General features: G+C 34.6%; 4 protein-coding genes and 1 long non-coding RNA gene across 6 annotated transcripts; 3 read left to right on the top strand and 2 right to left on the bottom strand.

The window, feature by feature from the left end:
- The first annotated feature begins 230 nt into the window (after positions 1–230).
- Positions 231–4,840, top strand: LOC103875247 (protease HtpX). Of its 2 annotated transcripts, XM_009153743.3 has the most exons (9): positions 342–363; positions 420–734; positions 3,269–3,394; positions 3,483–3,662; positions 3,769–3,865; positions 3,937–4,046; positions 4,165–4,298; positions 4,389–4,577; positions 4,656–4,840. In XM_009153743.3, the coding sequence occupies exons 2-8, from the start codon at positions 489–491 to the stop codon at positions 4,522–4,524; spliced, it is 1,029 nt and encodes a 342-aa protein (XP_009151991.1). In that variant the 5' UTR covers positions 342–363; positions 420–488; the 3' UTR covers positions 4,525–4,577; positions 4,656–4,840. The 2 variants fall into 2 exon arrangements, with proteins under 2 accessions (XP_033129174.1, XP_009151991.1); XM_033273283.1 differs by lacking the exon at positions 4,656–4,840 and having other exon boundaries at positions 231–363; positions 4,163–4,298; positions 4,389–4,552.
- A 260-nt stretch (positions 4,841–5,100) lies between these two features.
- Positions 5,101–8,091, bottom strand: LOC103875246 (F-box/kelch-repeat protein At3g27150). Its single transcript, XM_009153742.3, has 3 exons — positions 7,275–8,091; positions 7,076–7,160; positions 5,101–6,665 (listed from the first exon to the last, which is right to left on the bottom strand). Exon 3 carries the CDS (start codon positions 6,656–6,658, stop codon positions 5,357–5,359), a length of 1,302 nt encoding a protein of 433 aa, XP_009151990.1. The 5' UTR covers positions 6,659–6,665; positions 7,076–7,160; positions 7,275–8,091; the 3' UTR covers positions 5,101–5,356.
- Positions 8,092–8,109: 18 nt separating this feature from the next.
- On the top strand, positions 8,110–11,612 carry LOC103875245. Its single transcript, XR_634355.2, has 2 exons — positions 8,110–11,153; positions 11,290–11,612. It is a non-coding gene; the product is annotated as an uncharacterized LOC103875245 (long non-coding RNA).
- Positions 11,613–15,478: 3,866 nt separating this feature from the next.
- LOC103875243 (chloride channel protein CLC-b) lies at positions 15,479–19,942 on the top strand. The gene is made up of 6 exons (XM_009153740.3): positions 15,479–17,070; positions 17,154–17,354; positions 17,426–17,603; positions 17,817–18,349; positions 18,430–19,582; positions 19,676–19,942. Exons 1-6 carry the CDS (start codon positions 16,889–16,891, stop codon positions 19,778–19,780), a joined length of 2,352 nt encoding a protein of 783 aa, XP_009151988.1. The 5' UTR covers positions 15,479–16,888; the 3' UTR covers positions 19,781–19,942.
- On the bottom strand, positions 19,913–23,001 carry LOC103875244 (uncharacterized RNA methyltransferase pc1998). Its single transcript, XM_009153741.3, has 15 exons — positions 22,758–23,001; positions 22,566–22,680; positions 22,375–22,486; positions 22,254–22,298; positions 22,117–22,184; positions 21,985–22,039; positions 21,828–21,907; positions 21,667–21,750; positions 21,393–21,506; positions 21,129–21,247; positions 20,903–21,020; positions 20,676–20,809; positions 20,416–20,569; positions 20,247–20,326; positions 19,913–20,166 (listed from the first exon to the last, which is right to left on the bottom strand). Exons 1-15 carry the CDS (start codon positions 22,910–22,912, stop codon positions 20,067–20,069), a joined length of 1,533 nt encoding a protein of 510 aa, XP_009151989.1. The 5' UTR covers positions 22,913–23,001; the 3' UTR covers positions 19,913–20,066.
- Between the last annotated feature and the right edge of the window lie 11 nt (positions 23,002–23,012).

The following is a 23,012-nucleotide window of genomic DNA, read 5'->3' as shown; positions in this document are numbered from 1 at the left end:
CAAGAATCTCCAGCAAACTAAAGAAGAACAAAGCAGATGACACAACATAATCAAACTAAGTGCTGTGTCGAAAAAGAAAAAAAAAAATCAAACTAAGTGCTGTTTATATAAAGGGCCTTTATCAAACTGTTCTATAATTAGGCCCATTAAAGAGAGCCCAGGCATGAAAGAGAAAATTCAACAAACGACGACGTATAGAAAGGAAAATAACGGTCAACGGGAAAACGAAGGCGCGACAAATGCTAACCATTAAAGTACGGTTGTGGTCGGCAAACAGTGTTCGTTTCCGAAACGAAACCGCAGAGACCAAAAAAAAAAATTATTTCGTTATTTATCCTTCTCTTCCGCAAATTAAAGCGGCGTACAATACTACAACACTAGTGTTTCAAAAAAAAAAAAAAAAAAAAAAAAAAAAAAAAACAATACTACAACACTAAAGCCTACGGCTAACCTACGCACCTCCGTCGCTTCGTCTCGCTCTCTCTCTCATGGCTGTCTCAGTCTCTGCTCCGGTATTGCCCCTCTGTTTCCATCAGAGCGGCGAACAAAGTAGTCGTTTAGCTTACATACAGCAGAAGAGATTAAGTCCTGGTCGTAATTCACGGAGCTCCATCGGTTTCGGTGCGGAGAAGGTGCGTAAGTCGAGGGTTAGGGCTCCGGTTTGCAGAGCCGTGCCTCCTCTCTTGTTCAAAGATCTCGACGCCGATGATTTTCGACATCCTTTGGATAAGCAGGTCTGGTTTACTTGATTTAACCAGTTTAGATTAATTTGAACCAATTTATTCATATTTGAATCAGTTTAAAATGATTTGAACTTACAATTGAACTAGGATAAGACCCGCGCTTTGCGCGGGATTAAGTTATTATTTTTATTATATTTTGGAGAATGAAACAATAGTTTGGCTTCATTTGGATTACGGGTGTTCAATCCGGATATCGGGTTGGTTTCGGTTCGGTTCGGTTTTTTTCGGTATTTGGTTAGTAAAATATAACTACTATTCTAAATCCATATTTACTTTGACTTTAGTCTTTCACATACTTTTGAAAGATTTCAACTGGACGACTAAATTGATCAGCCAATCTTGTTGTTTTAAATCATTAGTGTTTATATATATATATATATATATATATATATATATATTATTTAGTTTGAATATTTATTAAATAAAAATTCATATGCGTTATATTTTATGATCATTTGTAACTTATTATAACAAAAAAATAATCTATTGATCACAAAATTTTCAGAGTGGGAATATTCAAATTTCTAATAATATATAGACGTTTTGAAAAATTCAAATATAACATATAAGAAAAAATATAAATGTTTTTATTATATATTTAATGTGATTTTTTAATATCTTTCAATAATATAAAATTAAAAAAAAAGAACTAAGATACCAAAATTGTTATCAAATATTTATTATTCATAATAATTAATTTTCATATATACGTTAATCATATTAGGTAATTCCGTAGCTTCTAATTAAGGAAAGTGCAAAAAAACTTTTGGTAGATTATTTATCAATTCGATAGTTAGTTTAATACAAAATATAATGTAAGTCAAGATGGACCAACCTATTTTTCTAAGAATAGTATATTTTATATAGTCATTTATTAAATAAGAATTTATAATCATACAGTTCTATGATCATTCATATCATTTTATAACTGAATATTTAAATCATCGATAACAAAATTTTCAATGTGAAATCTTTAATAAGTTTATAATTTATAAATGTTTTTGAAAATTCATTGAAAGTTTTAATATTAAAATATTTGTGTAATCTTATGGTATATAGTATAATCTATATATATATATAAATATATATGTTTTATTATTAAATGATATTTTTTACTCATATGGTTTTAAAATAATGTGTATCTTCTTATAATATTAAATAAAAGTTCATATTAATACAATTTTATGATCATTTGTAACTTATTATGACAAAAAAAATAATCTATTGATCACAAAATTTTCAGAGTGGGGATCTTCAAATTTCTAATAATTTATAGACGTTTTGAAAAATTCAAAATATAACATATAAAAAAAATTATAAATGTTTTTATTATATATTTAATGTGATTTTTAAATATATTTTAATAATATAAAATTAAAAAAAGAACTAAGATACAAAAATTGTTATCAAATATTTATTATTCATTATAATTAATTTTCACATATACGTTAATCATATTAGGTAATTTCGTAGCTTTTATTTAAGGAAAGTGCAAAACATTTTTTGGTACGTTATTTATCAATTCGATAGTTAGTTTAATAAAAAGTGTAATATAAGTTAAGATGGACCAACCTATTTTTCTAGGAATAATATATTTTGTATAGTTATTTATTAAATAAGAATTTATAATCATACGGTTCTATGATCATTCATATCGTTTTATAACAAAATATTTAAATCATGGATAACAAAATTTTCAATCTGAAATCTTTAATAAGTTTATAATTTATAAATGTTCTTGAAAATTCATTGAAAGTTTTAATATTAAAATATTTATGTAATCTTATGGTATATAGTGTTTAATATATATATATATATATATTTATTTTATTATTAAATGATATTTTTTACTCATATGGTTTTAAAATCATGTGTATCTTCTTATAATAAAAATGTTAAACCATTGATCATTAATTTTTAACATAATAATTTTAATAGTTTTAGTCATTTATTGTCGTTTTTAAAAATTCAAAATATAACATATACGAAAAAATCTAAATTTTATTTTTATAGCTAATTTGATTGTTTAATTTATTTTAATAATATAAAATTAAACAAAAAATGATGGAGGAGATATACGTTGTTATCAAATCTTTATTATTAAACTCATTAATTGTCATATATATATTAGTCATTTATGGTAATTCCGTAGGTTTTATTTAAGGAAAGAAAATATCATATCATATCATTATATCATATAGTTTGACCAACTTATGTATCTAACAACATATAAAAATCGAATGTGGACCTACTTATTTTTCAATTGAATGTAATTGACTACCTAATTGAGTGCCACCTATGCATTGGAGCCTCTTTTAATTAATACAAAATTGAGGTTACATCTTTTCAAATGTTCCTCAATTAATATATAAGGGATTGCGTAAACCGGGTTTTAAGAAAATTGTTTCGGTTAAAAACGCATAGGACCCGGTTAAACCGAATTTTTAATAACATTAGTAATTACTAGCTTCGGTATGATCGTAATTTGAAAAGCTTTGATTCGATGTTTTGAATTGTAACTACAGAACACGTTGTTACTAAGAGCCATTCCGGGGTTGAACGAGTTCGGGAAAGCTCTTTTAGGCTCAGCGACGGAACAGATCATGCTTCTTGAGAACATTGGGACTTCTGTTCTTGTCTCCAAGAACCAGGTTAGCTCTTTGGACGACGTTTTATACTTTTTTTTTTGTCTCTGCCAATAATGAGACATAATGTTTTTAGTATTTTTTGATGTCTCAGCTCTCTGATCTTCACGGTTTGTTGGTCGAAGCTGCTGAGATTTTGAACATAGAGGCTCCTGATCTCTATGTTCGACAGAGTCCTGTTCCAAACGCGTACACTCTGGCGATAAGTGGTAAAAAGCCTTTCATTGTCGTTCATACCAGCCTCATCGAGCTTCTGACTCGCCAGGAGCTTCAGGTTCATACTCTGCAATTACAAGTTCCATATTTTTTTGCTACTACTAATATTGGCCAATCGCACATATTAGTTAATTTTTTTTTTAATTGTACAAAAAAAAAACTAGGCTGTCTTGGCTCATGAGCTAGGTCATCTGAAGTGTGATCACGGCGTGTGGCTCACCTTTGCAAACATTCTTACTCTTGGGGCTTATACAGTTCCTGGTAGGCCCTTCACTCTTCTGTGTCGGTCTGACGAAATTGTAGTGACTTAAGTTGAGTTCTGTTGTTTGTAGCATTTGGGCAAATGATAGCTCGAACCTTGGAAGAACAGATGCTTCGTTGGCTACGTTCAGCAGAGCTGACTTGTGACCGTGCAGCACTTCTCGTGGCCCAAGATCCAAAGGTACCAGTTTTAAAACAACCAAAAAACTTTTTAAACCAGAATGCTTAAAAATTAGACGAAAAATACCTAGTGATGTTTCTCTTCTTTCTTGTAACCTGTCTCATGTGGCTTCCAAGAGATTGTTGTGTCCGTTCTAATGAAACTAGCTGGAGGATGTCCATCAATCGCTGATCAGCTAAATGTTGATGCGTTTTTAGAACAAGCCCGTTCATATGACAAGGCTTCTTCATCCCCCTTGGGCTGGTACATAAGGTAAAGATAATCTAAAGTATATACAAAAAGTAGCGGTGAAAATTTTAATTTATTGTTACTTGTGGTCATTTCTTGTTTATTTATTTACAGAAATGCTCAGACGAGTCAGTTATCACATCCATTGCCGGTTCTTCGTGCACGCGAGGTTGATGAGTGGTCAAGGAGTCTTGAATACAGGAGTCTCCTGAAACGGGCTAATCGAATAAGCACGTTGGAGAATGTTTAGGTGGTGCAAAACATACAGAAAGGGAAAACAAATATATAGCAAAAGATGTATAGGTAAAGTTACATAGAAATGTTAGTTCAAGTTTTTGCTTTTGTGGATTGTTCAAATGTCTCTCTTTAATGCTTTGACAGGGGACAATACAGAAGGGGCACATAAGAAAAAAGAGACTGGATTCTTAGGGTCTAAACAGGTACTGTTAAAACTCTTGTATTTATATTTGTATATCTTATTTTTGTGATAGATAACACAAATGTATATTCAAGACAAACAAAAGGATCAGTGATAGTATATATGATAAGATTGTATTAACTCGCCAGTCTCAGTCTTAACGGCTTATACTACCAAACTGATTGTTCCGGTAGGCCTTACATCTTGCAATGTGTCTTTAAAGTCCTGTACCATGATCAAATTTATGAAACAGTGACAGAAACATACGTTTCTTTTAGGTAGAACCACCGACCATGCCGTTACTCTTTACATGCTTGACGTTAAAACGTCCTGCAGTTTTAAAAGCCTACTTACAAAACGGCGTGTAGTTTGTCTTTGAACATTAGAATGGGCCATAATAAGGTAGGATTACTCTGTTTAAACAAGCTTGTTATTTCTTACACACAATCAGTTAAACCACACAGATGCTTATAAGCTTATATTACACAAAATTAAGAACAAACCGGCGTTTACTGAAACACACAAGACGCAAAACGCCGAACAAGAAGGACAATCCACACAACAGTGATTAAGTCTCAGCGTCTGGAGACGCTACAACTTGCTTTATTCAAAAACACACACAAAAACCAAAAGTTACTTTCTGTTTGCTCCAGAGAAAAGACCCTTAAGCAATCATCACACAACAGTTTAAGATAAAATGGCTGAGCTTAACACCACAGCAGCCTTTAGACTCCTCCCAAAGCAGCTTCTCCTCAGGATTAGCGGAGGGACGACACGTGTAAACGGACATCGTCTCTGTCCTGGAAGGTCCCACCGATTCTCCAATCACAAGCAGCTTGTCTCCAAGAGACCTAAACGCAACGCCCCATCCTCCGTTAGACTTAGCTCTCACAGGTACATCCCCAAGCTTCTTCCAGGCGTTTGCGTTTGTATCGTAAACGCGGAGCTCGTTGGCAGACGTTTCCAGCGAGTAAAGATTTTCATTCACCACCGCCAGAAGCGGTGGTGATTGAATAGATGAGAATGACGTATCTTTAAGAATGTCCGGTATAAGTTCCCAAGTGTCTGTACCCTCGTCGTAACGTTCTCCGCAAGTTAGGTTCTTATCGTTTTCATCTTTACCACCGAGGACGTGAAACTTGCCACGCAAGAAACATCCGGAACAGAACTGCCTTCTCTTGTGCATTCCACGGAGACGCGTCCACGTTTTGGTCCCCGAGTCGTACTTCTCGGCTTCATTCACGACTTCCTTAGACGTGTCTCCATACATTTTCAACCCCCCAGCTACAAACGCAACGCTCCCACACGTAGCTGAAGCGAACAAGATCCTCGGCGTGATCATTGCGGGGCCCTTGAACCACTTGCTCGTCTCCAGCTCGTACCGCCACAAAGCGATGCTCTCTCCCTCGTTCCCAGTGACAATCAAATGCGTTCCAGCGCAAAGCGATTCTTTATCTCCAAGGAAGAAGGAGCTGTCGGAAGGTAAAGGAAGTTCCGGAACCTCCTGGTAATTCTCGAAGTTCTTATCGAACATAGTCCATTTCGTGTCGCCGTGGGACCGCATAAAGACAGACGGTTCAACCACGCCGCGGTCACGCCTCACCTTGAAGATTTTACCTTCCTTTAGTAGACGCGAGAAACGCTTGTTAAGAAACTTAAGTTTCCAATACTCGAAACGCGGGAGGCGTGCGAGTATCTCGACCTCTAGCTCGTAAGGGAGCTGAGGAACGTTTAGTGAATAATCTGCATCCTGAGGTCTGAATACTACCACCTCTCCTGTGTCTTCTTCGTCCATATCCAAACAAGGATCTGCGTTTAGATCCGGAATCTTGTATTCACGGATCCGTACCTTCCTTGGTCTGGACCTGCTCGAGCTTGCCCGAATACGACCGGTGTGGTCTTGTCCTAACGTCAACATTTCTTGGTAATAATCCATCCCTTCTGCTACTACGTACGCCTTTGACATTCCCTCTCTATAAAATTAAAAAAGAAACTCAATCAAACAGTGCAAACTGAATCAAATTATAAAAAGTGATTACCAAGTTTTAATTTTTTTGTATAGAAAAACAACAAAACAAAGATTCACACTATTATAGTTGGAAGAGCAAAAATAAAACAGGCAAACGATCCACTCTTGGACTAAATAGATCTAGCAATCTTGATTTGTAACTTAATAGTTGAAAACATTACTGCTTCTAACAAGAAACTAAACAGATTTGACTAAATCAAGACGGTGAAGTGGAGACTGAAACTGGTCAACGGTCTACAAGAGAAAACTAGTAGAGAGAGTGTGTGTGTATATGTATGTGTATGTACATCACTATAGTAATATACCTGAAGAAAACTAGGTCAAAAGTCAAAGAAGAGAAATCAAGAAACTTACAGGGGAAGACAAACCCTAGAAAATATGATAGTAAGCTCTCTTCTCTTTCCTTCTGCTTCTTCTTCTTCTTGTTAATCTTCTTCATCTGTAAATAAGAAAATTATAAACGAAAAATACAAAAAGAGATGACGAGGGACTGAATATAAAAATACAATTAAAATAAATTTTATGAAAAGTAAAAATGTATAATAGTCGGAACCTTTTTGCAAAAGAGAGGAAGGTAATCCACCCTCAGTTGCAGGGAAAATTCAAGCTTGATTTAGAATATGCCAGAAGAAAATACTAATTTTTAAAAATATTGGAGCAGTAAAGGCAGTGACTTATTATTATTTTTTCTGCAATAAGCGAGCAACGACAAAACCATACACGACTCATATTCAAGAAATCGCCGGTAAAAACTCGAAAAAGGCAAAAAGCTATGTTTATGATATTATATATCGTGAAGTGTGTGTATGCGTGTCTGACTGTGTGCGAGAGAGTGAGAATATGCTTATAGAAAAAGGAAAGAAAATAGTTTTCCAAATCCAAGAAGAAGATAAGACAAAAATTATTTAAAGTTCATCTTGCAAACTAAAGCTTTCTTAAATCAGAAAATGGCAAAAAGGAAGCTTTAATATCATGAAAACATAAAAATTTAGTTGGCATATCTACTGGAATATTCCACACTACTAGTATACTAGCATCCAGTTGTGATCTATTCATATTTTTCCTTTTTATATAAATATGTGTTTATCATTTATATTGTAGTCATTTACGTTAACTATATGGTGATATTTAATAAAACATACGCGCATCTTATTTAGAAAATAGCATCTATTAGTCTTTTGTAACTAGAAATAATATCATCATTCATCTACTCTGCTATAAGTTTACTAATCCATAATCCAAGAAATATAGACTATGTCTACGTACGTTGAATAAGTATTTTTCTTAACCCACACGCACTGATTAGTTATGTTTCATTGAAGAAAACGAGTTTACAAAATTAGTGTGGACATTTAGCAAATGATTTTTACTAATACCACCACGATCACCGCCGTATTATCCTTTCGGCCCAAGCTTACCTATGCTAGCGTGTCACTTGTATAAAAAAATGTCTTTTAACATTTTCGGTCTCTACTCTTTAACATTAAATAACGTTACCTAATCAATAGATTAATCCACGTCTTATGTGTTGGGTCTCCACTATTTTTAAGTGGAGAGGCTTTTTCTTGGTCCGTCTCAAGCTCATGATACTATTGTATACACCATGGTATCAAAACAAAAACAATCAATTAATCTCCCTTCCTCTCTACCTTTTGATATGTTTCTTATTGGTTCAGTGACTTCAATCAATCCGAGATAGAAGTTCTAAACTATTAAAGACTGTAGTTGAGAAACACTAGAAAAAAACATTATAAGAAATCATGATATATATATAGACCGATTGTTCAAAACTAATAATATTTGGTTTCTCTTATATGTTAAAAAAATCTCTAGCAAAGAGAGAAATTAAAAATAAAAATCAAGTCTAGACAAAAGAATAAAATAGTGATGAAATGGTTTCAACTGAAAACTTAATCATGCTCTACGAATATTGTAATCACCTCATTACCGCTTATAACGCACAACCATCAATATATATGTTAGCTACAATTAGCTAGCTAGTGTTGACCGCATGTATAAAACTTAGTCTTCTTATATGAGTTAGGTAAACTTTATAACTACTCCGCTTGCCATTCAAGGTAAGGAAAGCTCTAAAAAGACAGCAAGAACCCTGGAAATATAGGGAGGTCTTCGGATATATCAAGATTTGTGGAGAGAAGAAGATAATCTCTCTAAATAATTCCCTCAAGAATCATAAAAACACACAATTCATACAGCATTAATACTGAGACAAGGCCAAAGGGATAGGTAATTCACCAAATATTTGTAGGAAACTCTCCTACCCTATGTTTGCTGGCAAGTTCATAGATATGAGGTTCTCATACGACAAACAAATTGAACCGTGTATGAGATCTGAGAATTTGACCCAAACAATGAACATACAAAAGTCTCATATATTACCAGAGAACTAAAATAGGGTTAGGATGTCAAACATGGGTCTAGTCATACCCACAAATATCGATATAGCCTGCAAATGCCGACTAAAATACATGGAAAATACAAGTAAAGTATACAAAGAAGTACAAAATATAGTAATAAATATACAAGTACTGGTAGAATAGTATAAGCAATATATACAAAATAAATCTTGAATGATTACGTGATTAAGCCGTTTGATTTTTTTTTAACAGAATTTAGTTAACACACCACATAAAAGTTCATAGAATGGTGAGCGTTAGCCGTAGAAAAAAATTAGATATGGTAGTAGAATAACAATGGACACACTGATGCTTTAATTATATTTGAAATAGTTGGTCCAATGGTCCTTCTATTTGTTTAAATAACTGTACTGCTCATACATAACATACAAATATAAATATTTTTTTCTAATAGAAAAATAGTCTTTGTCCAACTATCTTTTTCTAAGACAGCCCAATCTTGTAGATTTGAAAGATAGAGAATTGTGGTCCTATATATACCAAATAGAGAACGATCATCCATGGACAAATGCACTATGTATATATTATTTTACATAACCATGATTTTCTGAATCATTATACATACACAATTTAATATGAAAATTTGGATATAAGTAATAAGTAATAACTAATAACTAATCCTCAAAGTTAGTCCACTAGAGAAATTAAATGTTAAAACTTAAAAGTAAGGTATCACCAAACACAAACGCCATACGTCGTACTCGGTGCAGGTGCGGCAACAGATTGTGTTGATTCTGATAACATTTGATGTTGGTAGACGCTAATCAGTTTTAATGAGATATTAGTCGGATTGGAATTTTGCGAATATACATAAGGTTCATCAAGCATGTCTACTAAGAGAAAAACTAGAGAAATTCAAATCAAGAAAGTGAATTACTAATCTAACGTTAAAGGAATCAAGCATCGCGTTGTTCTAACGTTACAATGAACAGTTTTTTTAACTCATAAGATTTCCTTTACACTTTAAACAACTACATAATTAAATGATTTAAAACTTGAGCGGAGTTCAATTTGGACACTCACACGATGTGGCTTTCTATGGTTTTTTCTTCTAGAATAATGTATTTGAAAAGTATATTGATTAACGAATTTCCACATTTATATCATACACTAAGAAAAACTTATACATACTTTTATGTGAAGATTCATGTGAGATCGACAACTGCCCGATCGGCCAATCTTAAGGCTTCTTTCGTTGCATCAAATCTTAATTTTTTAAATCATGTACATTTCTATTATATTAAGGAACCAAAAGTACCTTTATGTCACCTTAATATAATATTTATTCCCAAAGTATACAATTCCTTTTGATTTAATAAAGAGGAAATTCACGTAGACAGTCACCACCATTATCGCTTCCCATAGGAACTATTTTATTTAAGATAGAGCAGACATTGAAACATTAAAATAATAATCCCCAAAAAAATATTGACACTGTAACTAAACCTATCAATAAAATAAGATAAACAAAAAACAAACAAATTAATCCAGTAATGGGCTTGAGTTTGTGTTGTGGTTTATCATCATTATTTACTTATTTTGTTTCAGGCGTCCTCAAGGATGGTTCAAGAAACTAGAGACGAAGCAGCAGCAAGTAGCAACCAAGAGTAAGAAAAAGGATGGAGAAGAAAATAACTGGGAGATGCCTGATGGACATGTACCTTCTTGGACACGGTTTCAGTAAATAGGTCCCCATCCTTTTTTGGTTTAGGGCCAAAACTTTAGGTAGCGTTGCTTTAGGGGGGGCGACATTTCGGTTTCTTTGTTGGGTTTCGTGGGCTGTAGTAAATCCCATGACTATCTGTTGCGTGACTCTCTCAATGGGCTCTCAGATCATAAGCCTACTTTTGAACCAAAACATGTTAAGGTATCGATCCAAGTTCAAGGTTATAGATTCAACTCTATCTACGGCTTGATTAAGTTGATGATTCGATCTCAATCTTGACAAGTGAAAACGCACACAAACAAATCAACACAAGAGAGATGTTTACCAGGTGTTCACCGCACTTCTCTGATGTGGAGAAACCGCTATAATCACGGAGCTAACTCAGCTAGCAATCCATTATATAATTGATGTGATTACAAGTGTTTGATATCACGATCCTGATATCTATTTTTTCTTCTCTCCAGCTATTACAAGCGCATACACAAAGAACTAACAGGAGAAGATTACGTCAGCGACTATGGAGATGACAATCTTTCAACCTCCGATACCGTAGCTTGAACCAATGCTTGGCGACTTCAAGAGCTGCGATCAACTACCAGATCTTCTCTGATCTTAGTCTAGCTTTCCCTTCCAGCGTCTGTAATCTCTCCCTCCTCTCTCTCTGTGTAAAAAACTCGTTCTCCTCTGTATCGATGAGCAAGACCATGATCGTAATGGGTCCCCCTTTTGTAACAACCTTGTGAGCTGAACTTTTAAGTGATCTTCAGCCTGTTCGGCCCATAACTCCTTTTACGCCTCTTGTTGTTTAACTCGCGAGGCTCAAGAGCCCATAACCTAAGACGACACCGTTCTCCACAAAACATGCCGTTATATTCACTAGATATCGATTTCTGAGAAAACGACATAAGGTATATGGACATTTTTTTGTTCACATAAGGTATAGACTTTAAGCACTGAATAATATATATTTTATTCGCTAACAATCACGAAGGTTCGCGTAACAAATATCATTACAACAACAACAAAAATATGTAAATTTCATTACCCGAGACTCCAGGGGCTAAGCTTAATGTACATTTGATTGCATCATGATATTGAGTGTTTCAGTATATTATAAGACTAGGTGATTTTTCCGTGCTCATGCACGGGCATAAATATTTATAAAGTAAATATACTAAATAATTGATTGATATTTAATTTTAATTTTAAATTAACTTATATTGTGTATGTATAATTTATGTTAATAATATTATATTGCTTTAATTATACATATGCTTTTTGATATTTTATATCTAATCGTTTTTTTTGTTTTTACAGTCGATTTAGTTATCATTTTTATATATTGGATTCCATCTATTTTATTTGAATTCGGCTATAATATTTTTTATTTTAAACATATTATTTTTATTAATGTTCTTATTTACATTTTGGTTGGTTGTTGTCTTATATATGTAAATATAGTTTAGCAAGATTATTTATAATTTATGATATATTTTGTTTAGGGTGAAAAAAAAACTAAAGTGTATGTCTGTCTGATTCTAAATTACATAAATTAATATAATGATAATATTCTAAAGTCTCATGCATATATATATATATATATTACAAAAGAACTGAATTGTAATAGTGAGTTAATATTTTATTTTTCATTTGTTATTATGTTCTAAGTCATCCTATAATTAAATTTATAAAATAAATAAATTATTATTATATAAATATATATTCTTATAAAATAAATAAATTATATATTTTTATAGTAGTTACATCTATGATTTTAGATATAAGTTGGATTACTCGAGTCATTTATGTTGTAGTAATTTGATAAAATATGTTTATTGTTTAAATTTATTTTTAGTTTTTTTTAACATCTCTTAAATTATGCAGTAAAAATGTGATTGTTTTTGAGAAATTATATTATATAAGTAAAATATAATTTATTTCTTTTTTCTGTAATTTTAAGATATTATAGTCAACAAAATGTATGAAAAATAAAAATAAAAACATTTCAATAATACTATTTTTTATCAGAATTCAATAATACTAATTATAAATTATTTTTTGTCAATTAAACATATATCAGTTTATGTTACTTAATTATTTTATGTAATCATCTATAAAAATAGATAAATATAAAAAAAATTCTATTACTTTGAAAATATATATTTGTATTTTGTAAAATTATGTTTTAAGGGAATTTTTTTTTTCTAATATCAAGATCATCTTTGTGATTTTTTTTTAATGAAATCACATTATATACAAATATTTTTTCCATCTAAGAAGATATAGATACAAGAAAAGTATTTTATTACTTCAAAAATATATTTTATGTTATTTAATATATATGAATATATTTTCGTTTTTAAATTAGTTATTTAAACTTTATAAAAATTTCCTTTTATTTTATATTGTTATTTGGAAATTTTTGAAAAGGAAATAACAGCATATTAATGTATGTTTTCATTCTTTAAGGGTATCATAGTAATCAACCACCGTGAGAATTAACATGAGCACGCCACATAGAAAAGTGACTTCTCAAATAATATTATAGAGATTCTACGTGTTTTCAAACTTTTTATAGACGAATTAAAATGAAGGGACGTAAAGGAATGCATACGTGTTCTTTCACTTGATAATAAAAATCTCCTTATTAAATTTCAACTCGTAGAAAAAGTGAGTGACTGATAGGAATCTATTGCCAGTGGGCGGAATTAACCAATCACTTGTAGATTAAAAATTGCATTTTAATCGATGAATCATTATGTTCCACTAATTAATCTTTTGATTAGGTAAGAAGCAACCAATTAGATAAGAATTCACGCGTCAGCAATCTTTTAAATACATTCCATCGTTATATGATTGTTTTGAAGGAAGTTACTCAGAATTACACAAAGTTATTTATGTTGGCAACAAACGCAAAGGCATATTTGTTTTTGAAACATCATTAAAAGTCTAAACATACCTATCATAGAGTTTTGTTAGATATACATTCCATACTTGCGTTTTAAAAGTTATACATCTTCAACTGATCAACATATTATACATCTATACTTTAGTAATACTTTTATATAATTGTAAGTTTAATATTAAATACTAAAACAGTCGTATTTAATGCAAGCACAAATTAAAACTCGTGCAAAAACATATAAGGTAAAACTGTAAAAGCAGTTGTCTAACAAAGCTCAGATAATTGAGACCAAAAGAGCAAAAAAACATATGATAAATATAACTTAAGTTTTTAAATAGATGTACATCATAGATAGTTATGTTGGTGTTATTTATTTCAAAACATTTGTAGCCTATTGTTTTGCTGTTGGACCTCTTTGTTAATTTATTTCAAAGGATTTGTAAAATAGTTTATGATGTTGGACCTTTTTGTTTCTTTATGCTCAAACTGGCACCCAGTGAGGATATCGGAATCTTTTAAATACAACTAGCAAGTTGTCAACTCTTTTCATCGAATCATTGAATGTTTTTAAAGTTTGATATGAATTATAGTTGGTGGTCCTGCTCTTAATAATATGTACCTTATGTATGTAAACCTTGATTGTTTATCAACGAATGACTGAAACTGTTTTTTTGGGGTGCAAATTTCCCTTGTTTTTCTGTGTTGGACTGTTGGTATTTGTTACATGATGCATGCTTAAATATGTTGCGTACGTTAGGATGCTTTTCGTAGATATAACAATATGTTTTAAAACAAAGATACGAACTAAAAACATGCAATCAACGGTTTGATATAAAGAAAACACCGGTTGGAGTAGTAGACAAACAAATTATAAAAGAGTTAATGAGGAAAAGTGAAATAGACTATGCAAAGTTATGAAAGTATGATATTCTAACAAAAGATAAATTATATGGATCAATCCATATATACATATTAAGATCTGACTTAATACCTTTCTATATTATTTTCCCACTTATCCCGTTTACGTTTTATCAATATTACTATGAGAACACCCATGACAAATATCAGACAATTAAAAAAACCTAAATTTGCTAACTCGCGCTACATCTATTATCCTCTATTTGGAGTTTTTTTTTTTCAATTTTTTTTTGGAGAAAACATAAAACGTGGAGGTTATCTTGTCTAGCTAGTCGTCCATAAGGCAGAGTCAATGACATCTTCAATAATATCGTATAAATCTCTCCACAATATCTTATCCAATTCATTTGCTTATATGTACACAAACACACAACACGAAATTTATCTATAATTGTTTTATTGTTATTTATATACCATAAGTAATACGTCCATAATACTCGGCTGTTATTTAAAAAATCTTCATGAAAGCGAGTTATATTTATATATATATGTGGTGAAATATTAGTATATGCCAGTTTTCTCAACTATTGAGGGCCAACAACTATAACACAAAACACAATGTCTATTTTTTCCATCACCCGAAATACAACGACTTTTAAAAACCATTTTGTAATGATAATTCATGTACATTCAAACTGGACATCGATTAAAACATCTCAAGTGTTACGGGAGTTAGACTTTTTCTTGTCAGATATATTTTAAAATGGGGGAAAAAAAAGTAAAATCTGATGGCTTCTCTCAAATACCTTACCACAGTCATAGACTCATTGATGACACAGTGATGCTACTTTTGGATATATAATGCGGTAAAATTTATGTATGCGAGGAAGACAAACAGAAGAATAACTTAATTGAATAATATTGACAAAAAAAAATACGTAATTGAATAATAGCTATTGTTTAAGTTTATTTTCTCATAAAATAAATGAGAGAGCAAAAATCACATGAACCACGGGAGGACACGTGTCGGGTCAAGAGACAGCCAATTGGAGCAGAGTGGTCTTCGATAAGACAAGTATTCTGAGTGGCCCCCTAGCGACAAGATCGCCGTTCGATACTCTTCTTGCGATATAAATCACATGTACATGTTGGCTTCTTGCGCGAATTAATCTTATGGTCTAGTTTGCACAATACATTTTCTTACCCTATTATTATTATTGTTTTGTTGTTACTCTGTACATTACCTACTGGGTCCGATTTATTTTGGTCAATAGTTCGTTTTGGTTAGAAGTCTGTGTCTCGAATTAATCATTTGAGCGAAGGAAGAAAAAGTGATTAATAATCTATCTAAAAGTGTCTGTTTGATCACCTCAAGAGTTGAAGGTTTTATAACCGTTAGATTTCAAGAAGGCTTGATACATTTGAACTGTTACATGTGTCTACATTGATGTGCTCAAAAATACTGCTGATCCATCGGATCATGTATCGGCTGAGTTGGGGAGGTTAACAAATAGTCTTTTAATCCACTTGTAGCATACTAACATTTGTCAATTGTCTTTAACCAAAAACAAAACCGTCTGGATCATAATTATATTTCTAGTCGAACTAAATCTTATTTTCTTTTATCTAAAGAAAGTTGATAAACTGCTAGGTTTTATAAAAATATTTGGCTAGCCATTTCTTTTGTTGTAAAGAAAAAGATAAGCTGATAGTGTATGTCTATGGATATACAAACTAGGCCACAAGTCAAGAAGTCACATCCCTACGTTTTTTTGGTAATAATCATATCCCTACGTTCTTTGTTTTTGTTTTGTTATACATATCTCCTACCTTATACGTATAAACTTACCCGTCTGCTTACCTTTTACTTGTTATTTATTTGTTCACATATACTGTAATATTTAAGTGGCCAATCATGATCTCATCTTGTACTGTAGCATATGTATGAGTAACATATTTCTATTCGTTGCCCTTTCACAATAAAGAATAATTATTAAACGCTCATTTAACAAAGATTCAACACATGATATTAAAATCTCGTATATATCTACATGTTCTTCTTCTACATATGCGTATGTATACATGTACAAGTATAAAACTTTGTAGAAAGCAAAAACAAAGAAAAAAAACACCGAAAAACCAATTTGCATGAAAAAATAAATAACTAAAACAAAAGAAAAACACCAAGAAGTGCTTTCTTTAATAGAGAAAGCTCTTCAAGAACCTTAAAACAGTTCTGTTGTAGAGTTTCCGACCAAAAGCCAGTTTCTTCTTTATCTGATAGGGAGAAAGAAAGACTTATGGAAGAAGATTTACACCAGATTGTTAATAGTTGTAACTACAATGGAGAAGAGGAAGAGCAAGGAGACCCAGAGAGCAACACACTGAACCAGCCTCTGGTTAAGGCTAACCGAACACTATCTTCAACTCCACTTGCTTTGGTCGGTACAAAGGTTTCTCACATCGAGAGCTTGGACTATGAGTATGTCTTCTTCTGCTTCTTTGCATAATTTTGATTTTCTGGTCTCAGTTTTTTTTTAATAATCTTTAGTGAAATATTGACAGAATAAACGAGAACGATTTGTTTAAACATGATTGGAGAAAAAGATCAAAGACACAAGTGCTTCAATACATATTCTTGAAATGGACATTCGCTTGTCTTATCGGTCTATTCACTGGTCTTATCGCCACTCTCATCAACTTAGCCGTCGAAAACATCGCTGGCTACAAGCTTTTGGCAGTTGGTCACTTCCTCGCCCAAGAAAGGTAATCAGCACCCCACATCCAAAATTCAAAAGCTTCATCTAATTAATGATAAAAGTCTTGTGGGGGAACAGGTATGTAACAGGTCTGATGGTCTTTGCTGGCGGGAATCTAGGGCTGACGTTGGTTGCGTCAGTGCTTTGTGTATGCTTTGCTCCCACGGCTGCTGGGCCTGGCATTCCTGAGATCAAAGCTTATCTTAATGGCATCGACACTCCCAACATGTTTGGTGCTACCACTATGATCGTTAAGGTCTGTTTCTAAACTTTTTAAGGAGACTCATGTGTTAAGTTTGATTATTAAGACCAAAGGACCTTGGCAATTGTGTCAGAGGTCCCCAGTTCGAATGACCGATGGAATGAAACCAACATTATATGATGTGGTTTCGGCCCGAGGGGATTAAGGAGCTCCTGGAACTGAAAAAAAAAGTTTGATTATTAACACACTATTTGCGGGGTTTGATAGATCATTGGAAGCATTGGAGCGGTTGCAGCTGGACTTGATCTAGGCAAAGAAGGTCCTCTAGTTCACATAGGAACCTGCATAGCTTCATTGCTCGGGCAAGGCGGACCAGACAACCACCGGTTAAAGTGGCGGTGGCTTCGTTACTTCAACAACGACAGAGACCGAAGGGATCTTATAACGTGTGGCTCAGCAGCTGGAGTCTGTGCAGCCTTCAGGTCACCTGTGGGAGGCGTGCTTTTCGCGCTCGAGGAAGTCGCCACTTGGTGGAGAAGCGCCTTGTTGTGGCGGACTTTCTTCAGCACAGCGGTTGTTGTGGTTGTTCTAAGGGAGTTCATAGAGATATGCAACTCAGGCAAGTGTGGATTGTTTGGAAGAGGAGGGCTTATCATGTTTGATGTGAGTCATGTAACTTATACTTACCATGCGACTGATATAATCCCTGTCATGTTGATTGGTGTCATCGGTGGAGTTCTTGGGAGTCTCTACAATCACTTTCTCCATAAAGTTCTCCGGCTTTACAATCTCATCAACCAGTTAAGTTTTGAAATGCTTGAAACATAGTGCAAACTCTACTAGGTGCTTACTTACTTACCTTTGTTTGGTCTTTTTGCAGGAAGGGTAAGATCCATAAGGTGCTTCTTGCTCTTACTGTATCTCTCTTCACATCGGTTTGTCTCTACGGTCTTCCTTTCTTAGCGAAATGCACGCCTTGTGACCCCTCCATAGAAGAGAGATGCCCAACGAATGGTAGATCAGGAAACTTCAAACAGTTCCATTGCCCAAAAGGCTACTACAGTGATCTAGCTACTCTGCTTCTCACCACCAACGATGATGCTGTCAGGAACATCTTCTCTTCCAACACTCCTAATGAGTTCAGCATGGGCTCCCTCTGGATATTCTTTGTTCTCTACTGCATCTTGGGGCTTTTCACATTTGGTATTGCAACGCCGTCTGGTCTCTTCCTCCCAATCATCCTCATGGGTTCTGCGTATGGAAGAATGCTTGGTGGGTTGATGGGATCTTACACTAGCATTGACCAAGGGCTTTACGCTGTCCTTGGCGCAGCTTCGCTCATGGCTGGATCCATGAGGATGACTGTATCACTCTGTGTTATATTTCTTGAACTCACCAACAACCTTCTTTTGCTTCCCATTACGATGATAGTGCTTCTGATTGCCAAAACTGTGGGAGATAGCTTTAACCCAAGTATCTATGATATCATACTGCATCTTAAGGGGTTACCTTTCTTGGAAGCGAATCCGGAGCCGTGGATGAGGAACCTCTCCGTTGGTGAGCTTGGTGATGCTAAGCCTCCGGTTGTAACCCTGCAAGGTGTAGAGAAGGTTGCTAAGATAGTTGATGTGCTAAGGAACACGACGCATAATGCGTTCCCTGTTTTAGATGAAGCAGAAGTACCTCCTCAAATGGGTCTAGGAACTGGGGCTATAGAGCTTCATGGGTTGATCCTGAGAGCCCACCTGGTTAAAGTTCTGAAAAAGAGATGGTTCTTGACAGAGAAGAGAAGAACAGAGGAGTGGGAGGTCAGGGAGAAGTTTCCATGGGATGAACTGGCTGAGAGAGAAGACAACTTTGACGATGTGGCAATCACAAGCTCTGAGATGCAAATGTATGTTGATCTTCATCCTCTCACTAACACAACACCTTACACTGTTATGGAGAACATGTCTGTGGCCAAGGCTTTGGTGCTGTTCCGGCAAGTGGGACTCCGACATTTGCTTATTGTTCCCAGGATTCAAGCCTCAGGAGTGAGTCTATATGCCTTCTTTCATTCTATTTTACTTTCACTATAAAACCTATTAACAATTAATGAAACTAACTAAATTGTAAATCGTTTGCAGAGATCTCCTGTCATTGGGATCTTAACCAGGCAGGATCTAAGGGCATACAACATTCTACAAGCTTTTCCTCACTTGGAAAAATCCAAAGGTAGAAAAGCACACTGAATCGCTACTCAATTTGTTTTACCTGTTGTCTGTAAAAATGGCTCTGCAGCTATGTTGTTGTCTTCCCATTCTTGAAGATGTTTCTGTCCAGTTTTGCACTTTTTTCTTCATACCAAACAGAAGACTCATAAGTTAAAAATATTGCACAGATCTCTTTTAATACTTGTAAAATCACAGTGAGTGAGGAACCATATCTCCTGTTTAAAAAGGAACATATCAAAATTGTTTTTTCATCCACTACATGGGTCTCCTGGACTTTTGAAGTTCGATCTGCTACAGAGATTAACTACTTAGCACGCACTTTCTTTAACCCCACTTTCTTTACTCCCGATTTCTTCTTTTTCTTCATCACAACCCTTCTCTTGAATACGGCCAAGACTTCAATGCTGAAAACACCAATTGTAAAGTAAGCATTTACGGGAGCATAAAACACAAAAGTAGTTTTTGTTACTTATGAACTGATTACCTGTCAGTTCCGGGAAAGAAGTTAAAGCCATGTGCTTTTTCCAGCTCCCATGCTCTGCTAGATAACAACGACTTGCAATCCTAAACAATTGTTTAAAAGTTAGAAAGAATCAAAAAGAGGCAGAGTTTATTGGTAGTATAGAGGTGATATCCGTGATTGTCTCTAGTACCTCCTTAAAGCTTTCCCAACCACAGCTTATATAAATGAGTCTTTGCGGTAGAGAATTGCTCTCCTCAGGGGTCAGCTTGTTGCCAGCTTGAACTGAAAGTTCCCTTGCTCTTAATATCCACGGCCTCTTCTCCTCTTTTGCATTCGAGCTTGTACTGAAAGAAGAGAAAACCAACATGCCCATAAATATCTAGCTTTTGAGTTTTCATGTTGGTCTTTGGAAGCAAAGTCAAAAGTTTTTTTTAGAAGAAGTTGAATAACCTCTGTGATGAAGACCTCATTCTTTTCTCAATGGAGGGAACAGACTCCAAAATCTGACGGAGAGAAGCATCCAGACCTCTCCTTGGAGGATCCACCACGACTACATCTGTTCCTATAATCCACGAAAGTGGGTTCTGAAGAAATTTGTATACAAGGTAAACGCACATCATTAGAAGTGTCAAAACAAAATTTTGAATTTTATTTAGCTAAAAGCAAACAGTACTGACAACTGAAGCATCTGCATGGTGCCAAGTGATGCTGCAATTCAACGAGTTTGGCAACCTCTGGATTGTTTTCTCAAAAGACAGCCTAGCTTCTTTGTTAACCTCAATGCATTTGACAGAACTGAAATCAAGATAAAGTTTAAAGTTGGGGTCAATCTTTTCATCAGTATCAACATATATACACAATCTTCTTAAATGCATGACAGATATGAACAATATATGTTCTTGCCTGCATTTCCTCGATGTAGCTAACGATAGTCCAATTACCCCGGCTCCTGCGTATAGATCAGCAACAGATGATCCGCCAGGAACATACTTATGTAGTTTCCAAAGCAAGCTATCAAAAGCCTGAAACACAACAATGGATATATTATGATTTATACAGCATTTACTACAGCCATCATTAAATTCAGTTCAAACTAGCAGAGATCAAACCTGCTAGCATATCTACTCGCCGCTCATAAAAGGTTAAACTTAAAATCTGCATGCTCACCCGTGTATTTGCTTGGCCAAAACTGGAAGGATCCAAGGATATGTCAATTCCTCCAACGTGCTCCCAGAAATCTCTCTCACCTAAAAGATGCCTCCATCTGTTTCCAAAGATTATCTAAGACAAATGGAATGATTAAGTTTGACGTTAAGCAACTGAACAAAAAAAATGTAACACTTTTAGGCAGAAAATTTTCAGTTCACAATACGTTGCCAATTTGCCATAAAATGACTGAGCTAACACTGATGCTAATCTTTGGCCCAAGCATAAGACTCACATTGTTGGTTGATGTCTGGAAGTTAGCCCAGACAGAATGGATCAGGTGAAACTTGGAATTGGGTCCACCCTTTCTCCACAGGAACTGCAAATGAGAAACATATAAGTGAAAATAGCAGAACAATTCAGTAAAACGAGAGAAAGGAATCAAGAAAAACTCACGCTGGACAAAGCTTGCAACTTATCTGCGTTATGAGATTTCTCATTTCTGGAGTTCCAGACCAGGGACACCTGCACTTTTCCTGAAACCAAGTTTCATACTCAGCAACCCTTCATTCAATCTCATTTAATCAAAGATACTAAAAGAAAACTGTCAAACCATTTTTGTATCTCTCTGGGGCACGAAGTGATGTACTGTGCGTCGTAACAGCCATCTATAGAAAAACCTCATCACCACACTGGAGAGCAAAACAGTCATATACACTTAAAGTGTTACACCACTAATAATCACCTGAACATATCGCAAGTCCCCAGTGCCCTGATCCTCATCAAATGGCACCACATCGAACACCTTAATACCTTAAAAGTATAGCAAATACAATCAATCTCCAGTTCTTCAGAGCCACAGAACAAAGTAAGAAACAATACCTTCTCTCAGTAACTCGATGGCAGCATTAATATTAGGATGATGAGCTGCAAAAAAATCAAAACTCAACCTAGTCAAAACCATCATCAACAACTTATAAAATCAAAACGCTATTGAAATTACCTTTACATTCAGGGATATCTACAACGGAGTGAGTTCCCTCTTGGTACAGCCCTATCAATGCATTATCCGACGTGCCACGAACGGCTAGCTTTGCTCTGCACCTCCATCCCCACTGCCATTCAAAAAAAAGTTTTCACCAGAAACCAAAAGACCTCATGACGATAAGAAACCTAGAAAAAGGTGAAATTAACCAGTCTACAACTATCGAAAGTGAAATCTTCAACGCCGTAACGCTTGAAGAAGCCTGAAGCTTCGTCTACAACAGCCGGACGATGGAGATTGAGCTCCTGCGTGCAGCCTGAGCACCTGAAAACACCAGAGAGATGAAATTTAAGCTCAAACTAAGAGAGATGAAGCAAGAATCATCAGCGAGAGAAGCGTACGATTGGAAATGAGGGCACTGCAGGGAGCAAGCTAGCGAGTCGGGGGAGCTTGACGGGAGAGAAAGAGAAGCGACGGGAGGCGAAACCGGAGGTGACACGCGGCAGGTTATGTTTGGATAACGAGCGCCGAAGGAGAAAAGCGTCGAAGAATGCATCTCGCTGCTGCTTCCTTCACTCTCGCCGGGAATGGATAAAGTAAAAAAATAATAAATAAAAAAAACTCTTCCCGGTTCGGATTAAACCAAATTAATTAAA

This window comes from Brassica rapa, chromosome A06 (assembly GCF_000309985.2).
Source record: "Brassica rapa cultivar Chiifu-401-42 chromosome A06, CAAS_Brap_v3.01, whole genome shotgun sequence".
NCBI classification, from domain to species: Eukaryota; Viridiplantae; Streptophyta; class Magnoliopsida; order Brassicales; family Brassicaceae; genus Brassica; species Brassica rapa.
This window is presented reverse-complemented; position numbering and strand designations above follow the sequence as displayed.

Excerpts from the sequence above, each read along its gene's own strand:
- LOC103875244 (XM_009153741.3), bottom strand. The coding sequence starts at position 22,912 with ATGCATTCTTCGACGCTTTTCTCCTTCGGCGCTCGTTATCCAAACATA. Across the intron at positions 22,040-22,116 it reads GGGACTTGCGATATGTTCAG|ATGGCTGTTACGACGCACAG; the intron begins GTGATTATTAGT and ends GTTTTTCTATAG. Across the intron at positions 20,570-20,675 it reads ATGAGGTCTTCATCACAGAG|TACAAGCTCGAATGCAAAAG; the intron begins GTTATTCAACTT and ends CTCTTCTTTCAG.
- LOC103875246 (XM_009153742.3), bottom strand. The coding sequence starts at position 6,658 with ATGTCAAAGGCGTACGTAGTAGCAGAAGGGATGGATTATTACCAAGAA.
- LOC103875247 (XM_009153743.3), top strand. The coding sequence starts at position 489 with ATGGCTGTCTCAGTCTCTGCTCCGGTATTGCCCCTCTGTTTCCATCAG. Across the intron at positions 735-3,268 it reads GACATCCTTTGGATAAGCAG|AACACGTTGTTACTAAGAGC; the intron begins GTCTGGTTTACT and ends TTGTAACTACAG. Across the intron at positions 3,395-3,482 it reads TTCTTGTCTCCAAGAACCAG|CTCTCTGATCTTCACGGTTT; the intron begins GTTAGCTCTTTG and ends TTGATGTCTCAG.
- LOC103875243 (XM_009153740.3), top strand. The coding sequence starts at position 16,889 with ATGGAAGAAGATTTACACCAGATTGTTAATAGTTGTAACTACAATGGA. Across the intron at positions 17,071-17,153 it reads ATCGAGAGCTTGGACTATGA|AATAAACGAGAACGATTTGT; the intron begins GTATGTCTTCTT and ends AAATATTGACAG. Across the intron at positions 19,583-19,675 it reads CCAGGATTCAAGCCTCAGGA|AGATCTCCTGTCATTGGGAT; the intron begins GTGAGTCTATAT and ends AATCGTTTGCAG.